Genomic DNA, 18,222 nt, shown 5'->3' with positions numbered 1-18,222 from the left:
ACATTTTTGATGGCTCTCAAATTTAGACTTCTGATGCACTCTCCAAATAAGGTTACATGATAACCAGAAAGAGGGGTGTTAAAAAAAACACACAAAACTTTTAACCTTCAAAATATACCACAAGGCAGATTGTGGATGGAGTGAAAGAGGGAGGGATTAGAATGGGCACGAGGAAAGTTTTCAGGGTGATGGCTGTGTTCATTATCTCGATTGTGGAAGAGCATACATACATTAAAATTTATCAAATTAAACACTACAGATATGTAGTTTATTTTGTCAGTTATGCCTCAACAAGTCTGATTTTAAAATACTACACATTTTCACCCAGCCAGCATGGCTCAGTGGTTGAGCATTGACCTATGAACCAGGAGGTCATGGTTTGATTCCTGGTCAGGGCACATGCCTGGATTGCAGGCTCGATCCCCAGTGTGGTGTGCAGGAGGTAGCCAATCAATGATTCTTTCTCATCATTGATGTCTCTCTCTCACTCTTTCTCCCCCTCTCCCTTCCTCTCTGAAATTAATAAAAATATATTTTAAAAAATACTACACATTTTCTACACCATTTTTCTACTTCTTTATTTTTAATTTATGGGGAGCCTCAAAAAAAAAAAAAACTGTCAAAGGGCCAAGGGAAACTGGTGATTCCTAGTATAGTAATCCCCTTATTCACGGAGGATATGTTCCAAGATTCCCAGTGGATGCCTGAAACCATAGGTAGTACCAAACCCTACATATACTATGTTTTGTCCTATACATACATACCTGTGATAAAGTTTAATTTACAAATTAGGCACAGTAAGAGATTAACAACTAATAACAGAACAATGATAACATATGCTATAATAAGCTATGTAAATGTAGTCTCTCTCAAAATATCTTACTGTATAGTATTCACCCTCTTGTGATGTGAGACGATTCAAGGTCTGTGTGAGGAGATCAAGGGAGGGTAATGACGTCGGCATTGTGACGTAGTGTTAGGCTACTCGAAGGGTTATTCAAACACAAGCACTGTGAAACCTGGACAGACGATCTGACGACCCAGACGGCTAAGTGACCGCCAGGCCGACAGCATATACCGCATGGGTACACTGGACAAAGGGATGATTCATGTCCCAGGTGGGACCAAGCAGGATGGTGCGAATTTTTTTTTTTAATATATTTTATTGAATTTTTACAGAGAGGAAGGAAGAGGGATAGATAGTCAGAAACATCGATGAGAGAGAAACATCGATCAGCTGCCTCTTGCACACCTCCTACTGGGGATGTGCCCGCAACCAAGTTACATGCCCTTGACCGGAATCGAACCTGGGACCCCTCAGTCCGCAGGCTGACGCTCTATCCACTGAGCCAAACCGGTGTTGGCGATGGTGCGAAATTTTATCACGCTACTCAGAATGGTGCACAACTTAAAACATAAAAATTGTTTATTTCAGGAATTTTCCATTTAATATTTTTGGACCGCAGTTGATTGGGAGTAACAAGCTACAAAAGCGAAAGCATGGATAAGGGGGGCACCACTTACAGTGTGGCCATTCTGCCTCAGTTCTACCCCCACTCCGCTCCCACGCCATCCAGTGTGTAGAAGTGTCTGTGTGGGTGTCAGGGGGGCCAGGGCGTGAGCTGTGGCCCTTCAGCTGCTTCCTTAATGTGGGAGTTGAAGTCAGTCTGGGCCCCTGGGGTTCCTCTGTGGCTGGTCAGCAAGCCCCTGAGCTGGTGACTCGGGCAAGGAGGGACCTGCACGGACTTTGTTCAGGGAAGATGCTGGCTGCTGCGGATTCTCCCGCCCCCTACAGCCTGATCTGGGTACTGCAGCAACAAGGTGCTCAGTCCAGGGAGAGGTCTGACAGGGTCTGGGCGCAGTGCTGCACGTAGTCGAAGTCAGGTACCTGGAAGGGCACTGAGGACCACTTCTTGGCCTGGATCCGTCCCCGCGGTGTGTGCAGCAGCATGGTGCGGACTTTGAGCGCTGGCAGCTTCACTGACTTGTAGATCATCTGCAGACCCCAGAGCTGGGGGTGGGACAGAGACGGTAGGGTTTGGGTGTCCATCCTCTGACTGGGCTTCTCTCCTCAAGTTAGAGTCCTGGATGCGGGGCTTATGTCTCCTACCTCAGACAGAGCTACCTGCCTCATCACATTGTGGGAGGTAGTCCCATTGTGGGAGGGGTCCTCATGGACCCCCAGCCCAGATGGCTCGCCATCTAAGATAGGGGTTGGACCACTCTCTTCAGACTGGGGGCTCCTTGGGCAGGGCTGTCTCCCCCATCCCAGGGAGGGCACCTGGTGGCAGAGGCTGGGCCTTCAGAATTAGGACTTTTAAAGACTGGAGCTGAGGGCCATGGCCCAGCACTTACTTCCCCACAGTTCTTGCAGCTAATGACACCCCCAGGCACCCAGTCCTTGAAGACTCTGTCTATAGCCACAGGCTTCTCTGAGACGTTGTAGTAGATCCTAGAAAGAAATGGGAGTGGCCACAGACCTCATGGACCCCCAGCCCAGAGGGCTCACCATCCTTCCTGCTGAGCCTCTGCTGGGCCTTGGGCCTTCCTGCCTGTCAAGAGGTACAGAGTTCAATAAGCTTGGCCTGTGCTGCCTCCATCCCACTCCCCCTGCCCAAGTTCAGGCCTCAGCACCACCCATGTGTGAAGACCATGGGCACAGTGGCCTGGCACACAGTAGGCGCCTAATGAATACTTCCTTAACGAATGAACAAATGGAGGATGTGGAAGGCTATACGCTAGGGGGCGGAGGATGAGGGGATGGCTCAGGGACAACCAGCCCCTCTTGATGTCTTCAGAGTATGTAGGACCAGGAGGCCATTGTGTGGCCCCTCAGCATTTGGCATCCTGAATGCCAGCTCTTGCTCAACCACATAGTGGCTGCGGGAGCTTGGGCAAGTCGCTGAGGCTCTCGGAGCCTCTATTTTCCCACCTGCGAAATGGGGTGGTGATAAAACCTGCAAACTTGGTCCTTGTTCAAATGCTCTTTAACCTCCCAAACTCTTAATGCACCCCACTCTTCCTCTCATCCAGACAGCCCCTTCCACAGGTCTCACGAGAAGTTGGGGTTCACGTTGACGTGGTGGGTGCCCTCCACCTTCCGCAGGTCGCTCCCGTGGCCCACGGCCACCATGCAGTTGACACAGAGGAGCTGCACCTGCTCGGCCAGGAACTGCTGCTGCTGAGTCTTCTTCTGGGCCGCCTGGGCCGCCCGCCTGATCAGGGCTTCCCGCTGCAGATCCCGGATCTGGGGTGGGAGGGGACACCGGGCATGGCTGGGGCCCAAGAGACCTGATCTCAGAAATGCTCCCAGAGGGACAAAGGGCTTCTAAGGACCTCAGAGCGATGGTTGGTACAGGGGGACTTTCCTCAGCCCTCCCGGGAGCTTTCGGAAGCAGCTCGGAGGAGAACATAATACTGGGTTGGAGGGCAACACAGGGAGCGAGGCAAGCTTTCTCACTGGCTCTTCACCCCACTTTGGAGGTGTTCGTGCAAAGTTGCTTCTTTGAATCTAACAGGAGGCACCATCAGTAATTCTGCTGGGACAACAGGCATGAACAGGGACTGTGCTGTGCGGGGCTGGACAACGGTGACCCCCCTCAGGGGACTGCTTTCAGTCCTGGTTCTGGGCTTATTTTGTGCGTGTCTTTGTTTGTTCCCCCTCTGCTTGGTTCCGGGAGGGCTGTAAGGCGGCTCTCACAGATACACAAAGCACTGGGTGGTGAAGACAAATTAAGAGCCCTGGACCAGGCCTATTCCCAAGGCATTTTGGAGGAATAACCATTGTCTTCCTGGCAACCCCATCCTTGGCCTCTACCCTTCCCTGGATTCAGACCTTCACCAGGTGGGCCAGCTTAGCCCCCACAGGAAGGGGGGACAAGGGTGTGAATGTGTTTGCCTCAGAGACCTTCCAGGCAGAATGCCCACAGCCCCCCTCCCCACAGGGGTGCACAGACTGCCCACAGACCTTGGCCTGGTACTCAGCCTGGTCCATCTCCTGCACGGCAGCCACTGCCCGCTCCATCAGAACCTCGAGTACCTCGTTGGTCCGCTCCCGCCGCAACTCCCGGCTGCCCTGGGTGGCCACGAATGAGTACACACTCTGATCGGCCCGGGCACGACCCCTTGCCTGGGGAGGGAGGTAAGAGAGGGGCCTGAGTGGGGCTGGGTTCCCACACAGGATCCTTTGAGGACTGTTGAGGGGGGTGGTTTGGGCACCTGGACCATGGAGATCTCGTTGGTCAGAAGCCCATAGCGCACAATCACATTGCACTGGGGGATGTCCAGTCCCTCTTCTGCCACACTTGTGGCCACCAGGAGGTTCAGGGTCCCATCCCGGAACTTACGGATCACTTCTTGCTGTTCCTTCTGCGGCGGGGTGGGGGTGGGGGGGGAAGGATGGTATATGAGGTGGCTTCAGGCCTACCCTCTTGCAAGCCCAGTCTCTCCTGGTTCAGCCCTTTTATTCAAAATCTTGGTCCCTTTTCTGGGGGACCCCGAGTCTCCATCTCTACCTCCAAGTACCCCCCAGGATCTTGCCCATTTTTCCAGGTGAGCATAACCCCTCTCTCCCCTGGGGACTCCTACGGGTCCCTGCCCCTGTACTCTAGGAGCTCTCAGGACCTATTCTTCTTCAAGGGACCCCAGACCCCCAATCCTCTGTCCTGGGGACATCACTCACTTCTACCCCTGCAGACCCCTTGTTTCTGCCTTTCTGCCCCCAGAGACCCACAGAATGGGAAAACCTTCAGCCCTGGGGATCTCAGTGTCCATCTCCCTCCTCAGCCCCGCCCCCTACCCCCATCTCTCTGTGCTGAAGACTCCCCTTCTGTTCTCCCCTAGGGAACTCCCCAGCCTCAGCTCCTTTCCCCAAAGCCCACACCTGGGTCATATGGGTGCTCTGGCTGCTGTTCCCAGCCCCGATCAGCAGCTCGGCCCTGATGTCCACCGTCTGCAGACCCGGCTGCTGCTGGAGCCAGAGCAGGAGGGAGTGAGCGCTCTGGCGGGTGCGGGTGAAGATGATGCCCCGGGGCCTGCTGGGACTCCCAAACTGATTCTGCAGGATCTGTTCCAGCATCTCCAGTTTGGGGTTCTCCGGGCCACGAGTTGCCAGGAGGGCCAGCTCATTCTTGTGGTCTGCCAGAAAAGCCCAAAAATCAGAGGCACAGGACTCAGGCCTGGAGGTGGGCCGGACATGAGGGTGAGTGGCTCACAGGGATAAGATTGCAGGAATCCAGAGGGGGCCTGGCGTTACCTGCTCCTGCCTGATTTCCCCTGAGCAGCACCAAGAACACATGTAAGGACACCCTCTGCCTGCCCAGCCTCAAGGCCAGCCAGCCGTATACCTGGGGTACAGGTGCTCACACACCTTATCCAGCACCCCTCTTCAACCCTGCTACTAGGATGACCCTTGACCTTTTCATGTAACCCAGGACTGACTCAACCTCAGGTCTGTTCAGAAAGATCCTTGCCCCTTGGCCTGTGCTGAGGCCTCTAGTCTTAAATTTCTCCCATTTCTCCCTCTGTCCACCTCATTTCCCCAGTTTATTTTATTTATTTATTTTTAAATATATTTTATTGATTTTTTTACAGAGAGAAAGGGAGAGGGATAGAGAGTTAGAAACATCGATCAGCTGCCTCCTGCACACCTCCCACAGGGGATGTGCCCACAACCAAGGTACATGCCTTTGACTGGAATCGAACCCGGGACCTTTCAGTCCGCAGATAGAGCCAAACCAGTTAGGGCCATTTCCCCTGTTTAAAGGTCCCATACACGCTCTACTTTCAGGGAAGAGTCCCAATGAAATGATTTTCAAAAAACATTTGTCAATAACGTAAACTAGTTTTTACATCTACGGAAACCTTCACAAATGAGCACATACCTCTTTTGTCATATCCACGGCCTTGACTTTTAGTTAGAAACATAGGGGCCCAGAACTCTTGTTGGCACCTTCCCAACTTGTTGGAGCCGAGCCCCGGCCTGGCTGGCCACTGACCTCTAGCCCCGTTCCAACCCCCCTCCCCCAGGAGCCTCACCATCGAACAGAGCCAGCAGCCAGCGCTCAGCTCGCAGGATCTGGGTCTTGGTGGCTTGCTCCCGGTGGTAGAAATCACGCAGCGTGGCCAGGGCGTCCACAGCGCGGACCGTGTCATGGATGAGCAGCGCATCGTTGTAGCGTCGCAGGTGAAGCGCATACGCTCGCCGCTCCAGGAGCCCGGCCTCAGCCGCTGGACCCACAGGGGACTCGGTGTCTGAGCGGCCCCGCCGCTAGGGTCCATTCCCGCCTAGACTCCGCCCCCAATGGCTGGGCCCCGCCCCTAAAGGCATGGACTTCCCAGGCCTTCTCACCCGTCTTGCTCAGCTCCACCACCTGCTGCTCATAGGTCTGTGTCCCAAAGTCCCGGCTCAGTTCAGGCATCTCCAGGTGGTCCTGTACTTGTGCCATGAGCTTCTTCAGCATGTCCCCAAACGGGTCCTACAAGAAGAGGGAGGGCGTGAAGGAATTCCTATACAGCTATGGTGTGACAGAGTCCTGGCTGGAGGCAGGGGTCAGGTTCCCGCACCTGACTCCTGTTCTGTCTCCACCCCATATGTGGCCTTGACCTCTGGCCTGAGCACAGTGATGGCTAGTCCCTGTCCAGCCTGTCACAGCAGACACCAGGCAGTATCCACACCACAGGAGAGAGCTTGGAACAGCCTCAGCACAAAGTGCCCCAGCTTTATGGTTTGCAAAGCACTCTGCTGCGTGCGTGACCAGGGTTTTGACAGATGTCCACGGTGACATCTGAGTGAAACCAAACAGGAGGATCGGCCCCATTTCACAGAAAGAAGAAATGGAGGCTCAGGTACATAAGCAAGCGAAGTGAAGTCACAGAGCTCTCCTGAGAGTGGAGTCAAGGCTCAGCCCCAGGTGGCCTAATTTCACTCCCGCCCCGCCCCTGCCCCCGCCCCTCCCTCCACACACCTCGCTGCGCTTGTGGCAGAGGTCGTATTGTTTGCAGGGCAGGCGGTTGTGCTCCTGCAGCTCAGGGAGGTGGGTCTGGGGTGACATGATGCGCCACGTGTCCAGGTTGGCACAAAGCTGGGCAACAGAGAGGGGTTCACTGGAATGGGGGGGTTGTTCTGTGGGGACAATGGGCAGATCTTTGGGGCAGGATGGGTCCCAGCTGAGGCAGGGCCATTGTGGGTGGGGATTCCTTTATTCGATAAATAGTTATTGCTTGCCCAGTGCTGTTCTAGGTACTGGGGATACAGAGCACCTTAAATTGCAGTTGGGGAGACAGACGATAAACTAGTAAAGAACAACAGAATGAGAGGATTGCAGATAGTGTTAAGCTCTGAAGAGAATAAAATTGAATGATATGGCGAGTGCAGTGGGGGTGATCAGGGAAGGCTTTGAAGGTGTGACATTTAAGTTGTTCCCTGAATGACAAGGAGGAGGCAGACAGGTAAGTATGGGGAAGGGTATTCGGGCAGAAGGAATGGCAAGTGCAAGAGTCCTGAGATGGGAACAAGCCTGACATGCTCAAGCTACAGAGAGAAGGCCAGTAGAGCAGGAGGGGAGGGGGGGCGCAGGAGCGGAGATGAGGTTGGAGACGTAAGCAGGGGCTAGGTCCCAGGGAACTCTCTAAGCCAGAGTAGAGTGTTTATTCTAACTGCATTAAGAAGCCTTTGGAAGCTGGAATTTAGGTGAGGAAGGGATCCGGACCCTGCCTGGGTGAGCCGGCCTAGGACTGGTGGGCAGGGGGTGGGGCAGGCCAGGGAGGTCCTTGGTGAGTCAGGTGAGGGGAGGGTCACAGGGACCAAGCTGACCTGCAGGATGTGGTCAATGGCTCCATCAAGCTTGGTGGCCCTGCCAGTGCCTGGGGAGGCTGTGAGACCCAGCACCTGGGGCAGGGGCCTTGTCCCTTGGAGTTTGTGCTGTAGATACCGGCTCAGGATGACATTGTAGACAGTGTCTTTGTGCGTGTGGTGACACTCATCCACCACGAGAAGAGAGAAGGCTGGGGGGGGGGGGGGCGGGCACGTGGGAAAGGCTGTGAAAGAATCTATGCTTGCCAAGCCCTCCCATAAGCTTTGTTTCATGTAGTTCCCAGAATCCATCCGAGAATTCCTTCCTCCCTTCACAATTTGCAGCCAGACCCCAGCAAACGGCCAGTCAGGGATGATTTTCCTCCATTTTACAGATTAATAAACTGAGGCTCAAGCTGAAGAAAGGGATTTGCCCAAGATCCTGCACTGTAGCCAGGTCTTTTTCTACTAGGGTGTATGCTGGGGTTTGGTGAATAGGGAAGCTCTGACTCCCACAAAATCTCCCATCTTTACTAAAAGAGGGGCCCTGGGGGTGTCAGGCAGGGGTGCCTCAGGCGCACCCAGCTCTCACCATTGAGCTCCACGTGCTCCTCCTCCTCGGGGCTGCTCAGTGCCATCTGCAGCAGCTCAGCTGTGCAGATGAGCAGGTCATTCCTCCGGGCCAAGTGTCCAAAGCCGGGTCGTAGCCCCATGTCCCCACTCAGGGTTGCAATGGCCCAGCGCCCCTCCAGCATTCGATTGAACTCCTCATAATGCTGGGTCACCAGGTGTACCTGGGGTGTGGATGAGATGGGGAGAGGAAGCGGGATCTGGGTGTAGGGGGTGGGCGGAGGCCATGGCTGGGATGAGTGAAAAGGTGAGCTGAGCGATGGCCACAGAAGCTCTGGAGTTCTGAAGGGTCTTGAGAGGCATCGAGGAGCTGAGAGCCCACGGAGGGGCGGGCAGGCCACTTACCCTATTGACCAATACAACCACCTTGGCTCCGTCCACGGTCTCAAGATGCCTTTTGGCCACATAGGCAGCCGCCCGGGTCTTCCCAGCGCCCGTGGGCAGCCATATGATGATATTCTTGCCCTCCAGGGCAGGCATGATCACCTCCCACTGGTAGGACCGCAGTTCCATTCTGGGAATGGCAGGGGACTCAGACCCCTGGACCTCCTGGCCCCCTACTCAGCTCAACCCCCATCAGATCTGCCCCCTACCTGCTCCCAGCCAACCCAGTCTGGTGCAGAGACCTCCCTTTGCCCAAGACTCCATCCTGCTTGAAGGAGGTGGGACAGGGAACCTGCCAGGAACCTGATCTGGCCGAGGGGAGGCAGGAGTAAGACAGAGCCCTGCCCAGCCTCACCTTCCCAACCGCACCGCAGCCCTGCTCTGAACCGGATGCCTGCTGCTGAGCTCTGCGATAGAAATGAAACTGAAACTGAGGGGTGGAGCCAGCCCAGCTGACGGGAGCTCAGCTTTAGAATCTCCTCCCTGCCCCTCACAGGCCTCAGACTGAGGAAGAAATGCTGCTGACAGGAAAGCACCGTTTACAACATGGGTCCTGCCGGCCACCCCACCCCACTCCTTTTCGAGTCAGCTGTAACCATGTCACCCAGGCAAAGGCAGCCCCGGGGAGATTTGGACCTTCCAGGCACCTGGACCAGGAACAGCCAGGAGCAGGGAGAAGTGGAGGCTGCAGCCAGGCAGGCCCTGGGGCACGGGACTAGGCTGAGTCCTGCTGGGGAGCGGTCCTCAGCACAACCTGAGCTCAATGGGCTCCAGCTTGCAGGAGGTACTGGCAGGAACAGGTCAGCCTGTTAAGGCCTGGGATGCTACTGAAGAAACAATCAAACACACAGAGACAAAAACAAAAAGAGCTTTATTGATCCCTCCAAGGGATTAATGCCAGGAAACAAATGGTCCCCATGTCCCCCACCCCTGGGGACAGACAGAACACAACAGTGCAGGGCAAGGCATGGCCCCTCCAGTCCGGGTTGAATTTCCAAACCCTGGAGCCCTCAATCAAGATAAAATTGTCAGTCCTGCCCTTGAGGAGACAACACCACAGCTCTGTGGGGACCAGGGCTGAGAGCCACCAGAGCTGGCAGGGTTTATGCTCTGGCCACCAGCTACTGGAGAGGCTCCGAGCCCACACCCAGGAGAGCCCTCCCAAAGTCCAACACAAGGAAGGTGGGACAGGGCTGCAGGCTTCGGAGTGCCCAAGGGCCCAGAAAGGACTGCAGGATCAGGGTCTGGAGTGTCTCAAGCTGAGAGGGACCTGGGCGCCAGGGCCTTCCTAGCGATCAGATCAGAACCTGAGGTGGAGACATTCACGGTTGAGGCTGTGGTCCAAGGCTGGGACTACTTGTCGATGAGCCCTCCCTCCTTGAGCTTAAAGTAGAAGAACTTCTCCAGGGCACTGGCGCAGCGGCAGTACTCGCTGTCGGGGGGGTTGTACTCGCGGCAGTTGGCGATGACCCGCTGCAGGTCAGCCACAAAGAGCTTTCGGGTCACGTAGTAGCGGCTGCGCAGCCGCTCCGTCATGGTCTTCAGGTCTGGGCAGCAGACAGAGGGCAGGTCACAGGGGGCTGTGTGGCCTAGTGAAGGCAGGAGCAGGATTTGCGGGCGGAAGTGGAAGGAAGGGGTCGGGATGGAGCATCCTCACCAATGGGGAAGCGGATGACCTCGTAGTAGTCAGGGGCCTCCGACTTCTTCACAGGCTCCATGAAGGGCCAGGCACTGGGGTGTGACTAGAGAGGAGAGTTGAGCTGGGACCAGGATCACTGTGGCCCATACCCAGCTCAGGACTGTCGCCCCCCCACACTGGGTCATAAAGCCACAGCCACTGGCACAGGGACCCCCAGAAGGGAGCCTGGTCTCCCCACCTTGATCTGGGCCAGCAGGTTTTTGAGGGTTGTGTAGAGCTGGTCAGGGTCCTTCAGCTCCTTCCTGGGGCGATAGATGTCAAGTCTGAGGCTCCTGGTCCCTCTGCCTCCCCCAACACCCTGTCCCTCCACACAACACTCACCCCTTCTCCTTCCCCAGTGGTTTCCAGCCCGTCTCTCCTGCAAAGCGGGGAGTGCGGAGAACATCCCTAAGAATGCCTGTCCACACGCCAAGCAGCGCGCCCCTCCCGCACCAAGAGCCCTGCTTACGAATGCCAGGGACACTCTCCACAGGAATCTGCCTCACACCTTCCTTGAAGCAGCTGAGCCCGGGGTAGACCTTCCGGATCTGGGCCTGTTTGCGCTCAATCAGCTTCTTGATGATCTGAGGAAGGAGGGGTCTGAGGGGCCAACCCCAGCGCCAGCCACTACCCTCCCAGGCCAGTCAGAGGCCCCGTCCCTGAATCCAGGTGCCTCTCCTCCTAACTTTCCCAAGAGGCAGAGCAAGAACCAAGATCCTGGCCCTACCTCATGCATGCACATGCATGGACATGGGGTACACATGCTCATCCCACACACGAGCTCACCCCCACATGCACATTCCACAAAAAGCACACAACCTCCTTCTGCTTCTTGATGATGTGGGAGAGCTCTGTATAGGGGATGCGGGGGTTCAGCTCACACTCCATCAGTGTCGCCCCCTCGTAGTCCTTGATGTAACCCAGGTAGCGGCTCTTGGGCACTTTGATATCTTTGGAGAAGCCCTAGGGAGTGCAAGACACGACCCCACCCATCGCAACACTTTTCCAGTTTTAACAGCCCCTCTCCAGGAGCACCCAAGGGCAGCTGCATGCCATGTCCCCTCTCTCCAGTTCCTAATGCCCTCCGACACTGCCCAGCACAGTGCTCTGCACTTTGAAAGCTCAATCTGTCCCTGGAAAGCTTCTAGGTCAGCCCCCTTCCAACAAACCCCCAAGAGCCTCCCAATTCTGCCTGCTACCCTACTGCCCTCCAAGTCCTATTCACAGGGGCGGCAGCAGGAAGGAGAAAGAAGGCAGGAAGGGGGTCCCTGCAGATACTAGATGGAACAGGGGCCTGAAGGGACTCCCAGTCCATCCACACCAGGGAGCGAGACAGAATGACTCCTGCCCCAGGTGGCCGGCAAGTGTGGGGTGGGGTGAGGCGAGGGTCACCTGCTTTTTGAAGTAGCCGATGGCATACTCGTCAGCATACGTGAGGAAGTAGAGGATGTTATGTTTGATGTGATACTCCTTCAGGTGGTTCATCAGGTGAGTCCCATAGCCCTGCAGGGAAGGGAGCAGGGCTTACCGGGGGAGGGGGCAGGTCTGGTGCTGGACAGAACTCAGAAGGGCCCAGGGAGGAGGGAGCAGATTCAACAGGAGGAGGGGATACCAGGGGATCCAAGGCAGGTAGTAGGAAAGGCAACCAGTAGAGGGAGGGAGGTTATAACGAGAAAACTGAAGGACACTGGATTTCTAGGCACTTGCTCTGAGTCAGGTGACCAAGTCTCAAGTTAAGTCATGAGGTAGGTACCGTGGCCAACTTACAGAAGGAAAACTGAAACTCAGCTACATGAGAAAATCTGTACAAGGTCAGGCTGCCAGGCACGGCAGGGCTAGGAGCCAAACCCAACCAGGAAGCTGCTGTCCACAGGCTCCTAGTTCCTGGTCCCCGGCCTCAGAGTCGAGAAGGGGAATACCAAGGGCCCTGCTTGCTACAGCACGTGAACCCTGAAGAGACACGGACTCCCACACGTGTCAGGACCAAGGAGGCACCACGCAGAGCTGGGGTCTGTGAAGGAGAACCAGGGGTCCTGCTAGTGGGTCTGTTGTGATCATGAGAGGCTAGAAGCCAGGACTGTCACCCAGCACAGGGCTACCACAAAGGTAACTCCCCAAAGTATGTAAACATTCTTGTGATGACAAAATCTCAGGTCCATTTAAAAGTGTTACTGATTCCGCCCTGGTCAGGTGGCTCAGTTGGTGGAGCATCGTCCCATACACCAAAAGGTTGGGGGTTCGATTCCCAGTCAGGGCACATACCTAGGTTGCAGGTTCGATCCCCTCTCTCAAATTAACGAAAAACATATCCTCGGGTGAAAAAAAAAAGTGTGACTGATTCTCAGGATCCATTTGTCAACAGGTGTTTTCTTTCTTTCTTTTTTATCCTCACTGAGGATTTTTTCCCATTGATTTTTTTTAGAGAGTGGAAGGGAGAAGGGAGGGGGGGAGAGAGACAGGGGAGAGAAACATGGATGTGAGAGACACACTGATTGGTTGCCTCCCTCGCACACACCTAGAATAGGGGCAGGAACGAGCCCGCAACCCAGGTATGTGCCCTTGACCAGGAATCTAATCCGAGACCCTCCAGTGCATGGGCTGACACTCCCACTGAGGGAGCGAGCTAGGGCAACAGGTTATTTTCTCACTCCACCGTTATCAGAGAACAAGTGCCACCTTGTGGGGAACTGAGGAACTGTCTGGCCACTACAAGAAGTGCTGGGGCTGCTGCATCACCGCACCTTTACTCTGATATGGTCTAAATCAGAAGCAGGTGGTGGGCTGGGGCAGGGGCAGTGGCTGGGGGCATGCACCCACCTTGACCTGCTCATTTGAGGTGACAGCACAGAAGACAATCTCCGTGAAGCCCTGGGTGGGAAACATGCGGAAGCAGATCCCACCAATGACGCGCCCGTCCTTGATCAAGGCCAGAGTCTTGTGCTTCCTGAGGGGAGAGGGGACAGGTCACGGTCCCTACCTGTCCCCCAAATGCTCCTCGGGTCCCCATAGCCGTGGAGGCCTGAGCTGTATTCAGGGCTGGGAACCGAGGAGGAAGAACCAGAGGCTGGAGGAAGAGGCCTAGGGAGGGGTGTGGAGGCCAAGGACAGGTGCCCGGATGTGGTGCCCTGGGGTTGGGGCTCTCCTGGGGACGCACGGGTCAAAGACGAGGCGGGCGATGTATTCCTTGGGCATGCGCGGCAGCTGATGGGAGAAGACATTCTGCAGCCCCACGAGCCAGAGCAACACCCGCCGGTTGGCCTTGGGTGTCAGCGAGTTGCCGATGACATGGAATTCGATGATGCCGCGGCGCTCCTCCAGGCGGGCTGTCTCGTCCCGGGCTGCATTGGCCGACAGTAGGCTCGTCTGGGCACCAGAAAAGGGGTAGTGAGCAAGGGTCTCAGGGCCACGAGGGCCTCTCCCTACCCCTGCTGGCCAGCAAGCCAGCCGCCTACCTCGGGCCCCAGCATGGCAGCAGGGTCAGTGATGGTGAGCATGACCTCGTTGACCAGCTCCATGGGGATGTCGCCCATCACACGGAGCCGCTTGGCATCCTCCAGGGTCAGGTTCTCTGGGAGCTTCCTCTTCTCACCTGCTGGGGAGGTCGGCAAGGTCTTCCAGGGATAGGCAGAGAGACTGGGGGAGGGCTGAGTGGGTGTCAAGGGTCAAGTACCCACCTGGCATGGGCTCAGCACCTCCAGAATCCAGACTCAAGGAGCTATTGCTGCCCCCACCCATGGTGGGGCTGAAGATGGGGGCGCTGGGAACAACTGCTGCACTGACTGTAGCTGAGAAAGACAGAAGAATCGGGGCGGGGGGGGAGAGGAGTGGTGGTTCCAAAGATGTTGGTGGGTCCCCAAAAGGGATCTGGACCCTCCAACCCCCAGCTGAGCCCTCCTGCATTTCTCCACGGCTGCTATTCGAAGCCCCTCTTTCACAGCGGGGGCGGGGGGGGGCACCTGAGCTCAGCCAGGAAGGCCAAGCAGAGATCTTGTAAAACCTGCTGTGGCACATACCTGGCCGGGGCACCAGCTGGGTCCCCTCTGAGGGTGGCATGGTGAAGCCTGACTCCCAGATCGGAGAGTTTGCCCCGTAGATCTCCTCCTCCAGCATGGACAGGAATCTGTGGGAGGGTACAGTCTGTCCCACAATTCTGTCTAACCAAGGGAGCAGCCTGGGCCAGACACCAGGGGGGCTGGAGGTAGGTCAACGAGACCGACCCTCTTCTCAGGAACTGGGAGCCTAAGAACAGAGACAACCTCTGCCTTAGACCAGGAGGAGGTACAGCCCCTGCCTCCTGGGAGACCCTAGTTGAAGGTAGGAGGACAGGACAAATCCAGGAGAGACCAGAGGCCCAGTTTGCCATTGTGTACAGAAGAGGGAGGCAGGGTCTGAACGGATGCCACTCTGTACTGTGACCAGGCAGGGCACCAAATCACCCTGGGTCTCAGTATCAAAATGGGGGTCAGAATCCACCCCCTCCTGCCACCTTACTCCACCTGGTGGCAGAAGGGACACTGGAGGTTCTGGACTCCTCAGTAAAGGCTTCCTGAACTGGATAGCTATGAGCAGGTTTAAAATGAGAGGAAGGGCCCTAACCAGTTTGGCTCAGTGGACAGAGCATCAGCCTGCGGACTCAGGGGGTCCCAGGTTCGATTCCGGTCAAGGGCATGTACCTTGGTTGCGGGCACGTCCCCAGTAGGGGGTGTGCAGGAGGCAGCTGATCGATGTTTCTCTCTCATCGATGTTTCTGGCTCTCTATCCCTCTCCCTTCCTCTCTGTAAAAAATCAATAAAATATATTTAAAAAAAGTAAAATGAGAGGGAGGTGTGGCAGAAAAGAGGAAAATCCTTCAGAAAGAACTAGAAGAGGAGTGGAAATTGGTTTTGCCTCAAGTATAAGCTCTGGGCTTTTTTGGAGTGCTGTGGTGGGAAGGATTCTGAGGCTGTGTCCGGCCTCTGTGGGAAATAATTGGTATAAGACATATACCAACTGTAGACACCAGGGGTGCGGGTAGGGGTAGTGTTAGCACTCGGGCCATGTATCTGCCATCCCCTGACTAGTACAAAAGGCAAATGCTAGCAAGTTGCGTCTGGGCCATGGGCAAGTCGACCAGGTAGACGCCCAGATCCCAGAAGGCTTATAGAGGGAGAGGAGGGATCAATCCAGGAAGCCTTCCTGGAAAAAAAGGGACAACAGGGAGGATGTGAACGTGGGGCAAAATCCTGATAGGCCAGAAGGAGCCTTACTTGGGGAAGTGGGTGAGGATGAGGGTCCTTTTCTCGGGCACCAGCTTGTCCTTCTCCACCCGAAACTTCTCTAGCAGCTGCCGCCGGGTGACGGTGAAGATGGAGCGAAGCAGGCTTCGCCCAAAGACATGAGTGGTCTCGTAGCGGGGGAGGCTATCGCAGCTCTGGGGCACATGGCAGTAACAGAGCCATCTGCGGAAAGTGGGGAGGTGAGGAGAGTGGAAACCGCTGAGCCTGTAAGCGTCTCCCCGTGCTGTTCCTGGCTGGGCCTACCTGGTGTAATTGACCTTGTAGGTAGCCACGTCCTCAGCCTGAGACCTCTGCCGAAACTGGGCAGGTGTCTCAAGCTTCCAGTAGTTAAGGCAGAGCAAGAACATCTTCGAGAGCTCGAACATTGTCTGCCGCTCCCGGGGAGCCAGATGACTGAACTTGTACTGCACGAAGTTTAGCACACCCTGAGAAGGGGTGGGCGGGGGGACAGAACCAGGAAAGAGATGTGAGCAGCCAGCATGGGCTTCTTATCCAAAACTAGGGGCTTCCTGAGGGCAGGGGCAAGGCTCTCCTCTCATTCCGAGGCTCTCTGTGAAGAGAAACTATGCCCCCTCACGACCCCTATGCACACACTGAGGTTAGCACAAAACATCCTCCGTTCTTGGAACCTCTCCCCTGTTCCCAGCTTGAGGAGGATGGAGAATCCAGTCTCCTCACTCCTCCAAGATGCCCCCAATTCTCTTGCCCCCTTCTTCATCCCACCTGCTCAATATTAGGCTTCTCAAATGGGGGGCTTCCCAGAGACCCCTCCACCACAGGCCGGGTCATCTGCAGGATGCATTTCCGAAGGAGCTGGAGGAAGAGGAAGAGGGAGGGGCAGAGGTCAGCAAAGATCAAGAGCTGCAGACCTACCAGCCTCAACCCCTTTGCTCACTCACTTGCACGTGGAGAAAGCTCACCTTGAAGAGGTAGAAATAGACCTGCTTAGTGTCTGTGTCTTCCTCCTTGTGAACAGACATGAACAGATTCTCCACATCCACCACCATCCCCAGCAGCCGGTTAATCTCATCCTCTGACACATTCTCCAGGTGGGACACATGGTCAGCTGCAAGAACAGGTGGTAAAATGGACAGAAGAGATCAACAGGACGTCCTGCCCCTCTTCATCACCAGCCAAGATACACCCCGTTCCTCTATGACCGGAAATGAGACTGACTATTCCTGTGTCAGCCCCTGGGGGACCCCCTGTATTTCTGTATTGGCAGATTTCCTTTCTCCTCTCACCCCAACCCAATCCCTCCTTAGAAGGCACCTTTGGTTTTTAAAAGATGAAGCTCTGTGGCACTTAAGTCATCCTGTCCAAGCAGGAGCCAGCACCTGCTTCGCCCCCGCCCCAGCTCCCAGGGCACTACCTGCCTTACCCAAGGGGTGCTCACAGCTGCGGCACAGCTCACTCAGGTTGGCAGCTGGCTGCTGCAGGTCCATGCGGGGTGCAGTGGGGGGCTTGGGGTTTTTCCAGCCATTACACTTGCAGGTTTCATTGGCCTGGAGGCAGAAGGATCAGTCAAAAAGCCTGTATGTATCCCAGGGACGAGGAGCCTCTCCCCAGCCAGAGCTTTGCTTCCATTGCCACCCGAGCCCTAGGATGTCCCAAACCCCGCCCCCAGGCCCAGGCCCCGCCCCCACCTTGCAAGCCGAGAAGACCCCTAGCTTCTCAAGCTTCTTGGCGCGCGGCAGTCCCCGGACTTGCGCCTTCCTCTGGCTGGCGCGCTGCTGCTGGCTCAGGCCAGGTCGAGCCGGATCCCCCCCGCTCCCGGTACCCCCACTTCCTACCCCGGGCCCCCCCGTCCCAGCGCTCCCGGCTGGGGCTGCAGCTGGAGCGGGGGCAGGTGCCGGAGTGGGAGCCGGAGTCGGCGCCGAAGCCGGGCTGGGAGTAGGAGTCGGGGTTGGGGCGGGGGCTGGGGACTGAAGGGGCCGGGACTGCGCGGCCGGGGCCGGGGTCGAGGCCTGGGAAGGTTCCGCCATGGCCTCCCCCGCAGCGGAGCGGCGCGGCGCTCCCTGCCCTAGGGCCGCATGGGCAACGGGCGCGCAGTACGCAGGCGTCCCCGACCCAGAGCTTGATGGGAGTTGTAGTCTTCCACCGCTGCTCCCTTTGCCTCCACCTTCCAGACTTTTCTATCCTGTCTCTTGGTCCCAGACAGCCAAATGAGGCCCGAACCAGCACCCCACATTGATTCCTCCTCAGTGTTAATCTCTCTTGAAGGCTTCCAGGGTTGTCAAGATTGCTGTCCTCTTGGGGATCTGGTGGGGGGACTCGTGGGCTCTGCCCTCCTCCCAAGCCCCGCAGGTGAAGTGCAGGCCTGGGGACTGGGGTCGGGTCGGCTTCTCCGCACACCCCCCTCCCACCCCTATCCTTGTCCCTGACCCATATGTCTCCGGAGACAAACTTCAGCTACGGAGATTAAGCAGCACGGTTCTATTTCTTGACCTGTTGGGATAATT

At 56.3% G+C, this 18,222-nt stretch overlaps 2 protein-coding genes across 8 annotated transcripts; both read right to left on the bottom strand.

Annotated features, from left to right (window-relative positions):
- Positions 1 to 1,398: 1,398 nt before the first annotated feature.
- DHX58 (DExH-box helicase 58) lies at positions 1,399 to 9,626 on the bottom strand. 5 transcript variants are annotated; one of them, XM_080679101.1, is made up of 14 exons: positions 9,454 to 9,626; positions 9,162 to 9,213; positions 8,768 to 8,936; positions 8,385 to 8,586; positions 7,814 to 8,004; positions 6,966 to 7,082; positions 6,350 to 6,476; positions 6,037 to 6,228; positions 4,883 to 5,136; positions 4,219 to 4,368; positions 3,968 to 4,129; positions 3,057 to 3,247; positions 2,356 to 2,452; positions 1,399 to 2,011 (listed from the first exon to the last, which is right to left on the bottom strand). In XM_080679101.1, the coding sequence occupies exons 3-14, from the start codon at positions 8,933 to 8,935 to the stop codon at positions 1,826 to 1,828; spliced, it is 2,037 nt and encodes a 678-aa protein (XP_080535227.1). In that variant the 5' UTR covers position 8,936; positions 9,162 to 9,213; positions 9,454 to 9,626; the 3' UTR covers positions 1,399 to 1,825. The 5 variants fall into 5 exon arrangements, with proteins under 5 accessions (XP_080535227.1, XP_080535228.1, XP_080535226.1 ...); XM_080679102.1 differs by lacking the exon at positions 9,454 to 9,626 and having other exon boundaries at positions 9,103 to 9,238; XM_080679100.1 differs by lacking the exon at positions 9,454 to 9,626 and having other exon boundaries at positions 9,162 to 9,232.
- Positions 9,627 to 9,658: 32 nt separating this feature from the next.
- Positions 9,659 to 18,138, bottom strand: KAT2A (lysine acetyltransferase 2A). Of its 3 annotated transcripts, none has more exons than XM_080679706.1 (18): positions 17,407 to 18,138; positions 17,142 to 17,265; positions 16,681 to 16,826; positions 16,484 to 16,573; positions 16,004 to 16,185; positions 15,731 to 15,922; positions 14,498 to 14,604; positions 14,159 to 14,269; positions 13,937 to 14,076; positions 13,639 to 13,847; positions 13,302 to 13,428; positions 11,877 to 11,987; positions 11,304 to 11,447; positions 10,954 to 11,068; positions 10,827 to 10,863; positions 10,684 to 10,747; positions 10,464 to 10,548; positions 9,659 to 10,353 (listed from the first exon to the last, which is right to left on the bottom strand). In XM_080679706.1, the coding sequence occupies exons 1-18, from the start codon at positions 17,743 to 17,745 to the stop codon at positions 10,160 to 10,162; spliced, it is 2,517 nt and encodes an 838-aa protein (XP_080535832.1). In that variant the 5' UTR covers positions 17,746 to 18,138; the 3' UTR covers positions 9,659 to 10,159. The 3 variants fall into 3 exon arrangements, with proteins under 3 accessions (XP_080535832.1, XP_080535831.1, XP_080535830.1); XM_080679705.1 differs by having other exon boundaries at positions 13,937 to 14,073; positions 17,407 to 17,979; XM_080679704.1 differs by having other exon boundaries at positions 10,827 to 11,068; positions 13,937 to 14,073; positions 17,407 to 17,979.
- Positions 18,139 to 18,222: the final 84 nt, after the last annotated feature.

This window comes from Plecotus auritus, assembly GCF_963455305.1.
Source record: "Plecotus auritus genome assembly, chromosome: 7".
Taxonomy (NCBI): Eukaryota; Metazoa; Chordata; class Mammalia; order Chiroptera; family Vespertilionidae; genus Plecotus; species Plecotus auritus.
This window is presented reverse-complemented; position numbering and strand designations above follow the sequence as displayed.

Bases quoted from the DNA above. Each gene is read 5' to 3' on its own strand.
- KAT2A (XM_080679704.1), bottom strand. From the start codon at position 17,745: ATGGCGGAACCTTCCCAGGCCTCGACCCCGGCCCCGGCCGCGCAGTCC. The intron at 13,848-13,936 runs GTAGGCGGCTGG...TCTGGTGCCCAG, and splicing joins CTGCCATGCTGGGGCCCGAG to ACGAGCCTACTGTCGGCCAA. The intron at 10,748-10,826 runs GTGAGTGTTGTG...CTATCGCCCCAG, and splicing joins CCACTGGGGAAGGAGAAGGG to GAAGGAGCTGAAGGACCCTG.
- DHX58 (XM_080679101.1), bottom strand. From the start codon at position 8,935: ATGGAACTGCGGTCCTACCAGTGGGAGGTGATCATGCCTGCCCTGGAG. The intron at 8,587-8,767 runs GTAAGTGGCCTG...TCCACACCCCAG, and splicing joins TGGTTGTATTGGTCAATAGG to GTACACCTGGTGACCCAGCA. The intron at 4,130-4,218 runs GTGCCCAAACCA...CTCCCTCCCCAG, and splicing joins ACGAGATCTCCATGGTCCAG to GCAAGGGGTCGTGCCCGGGC.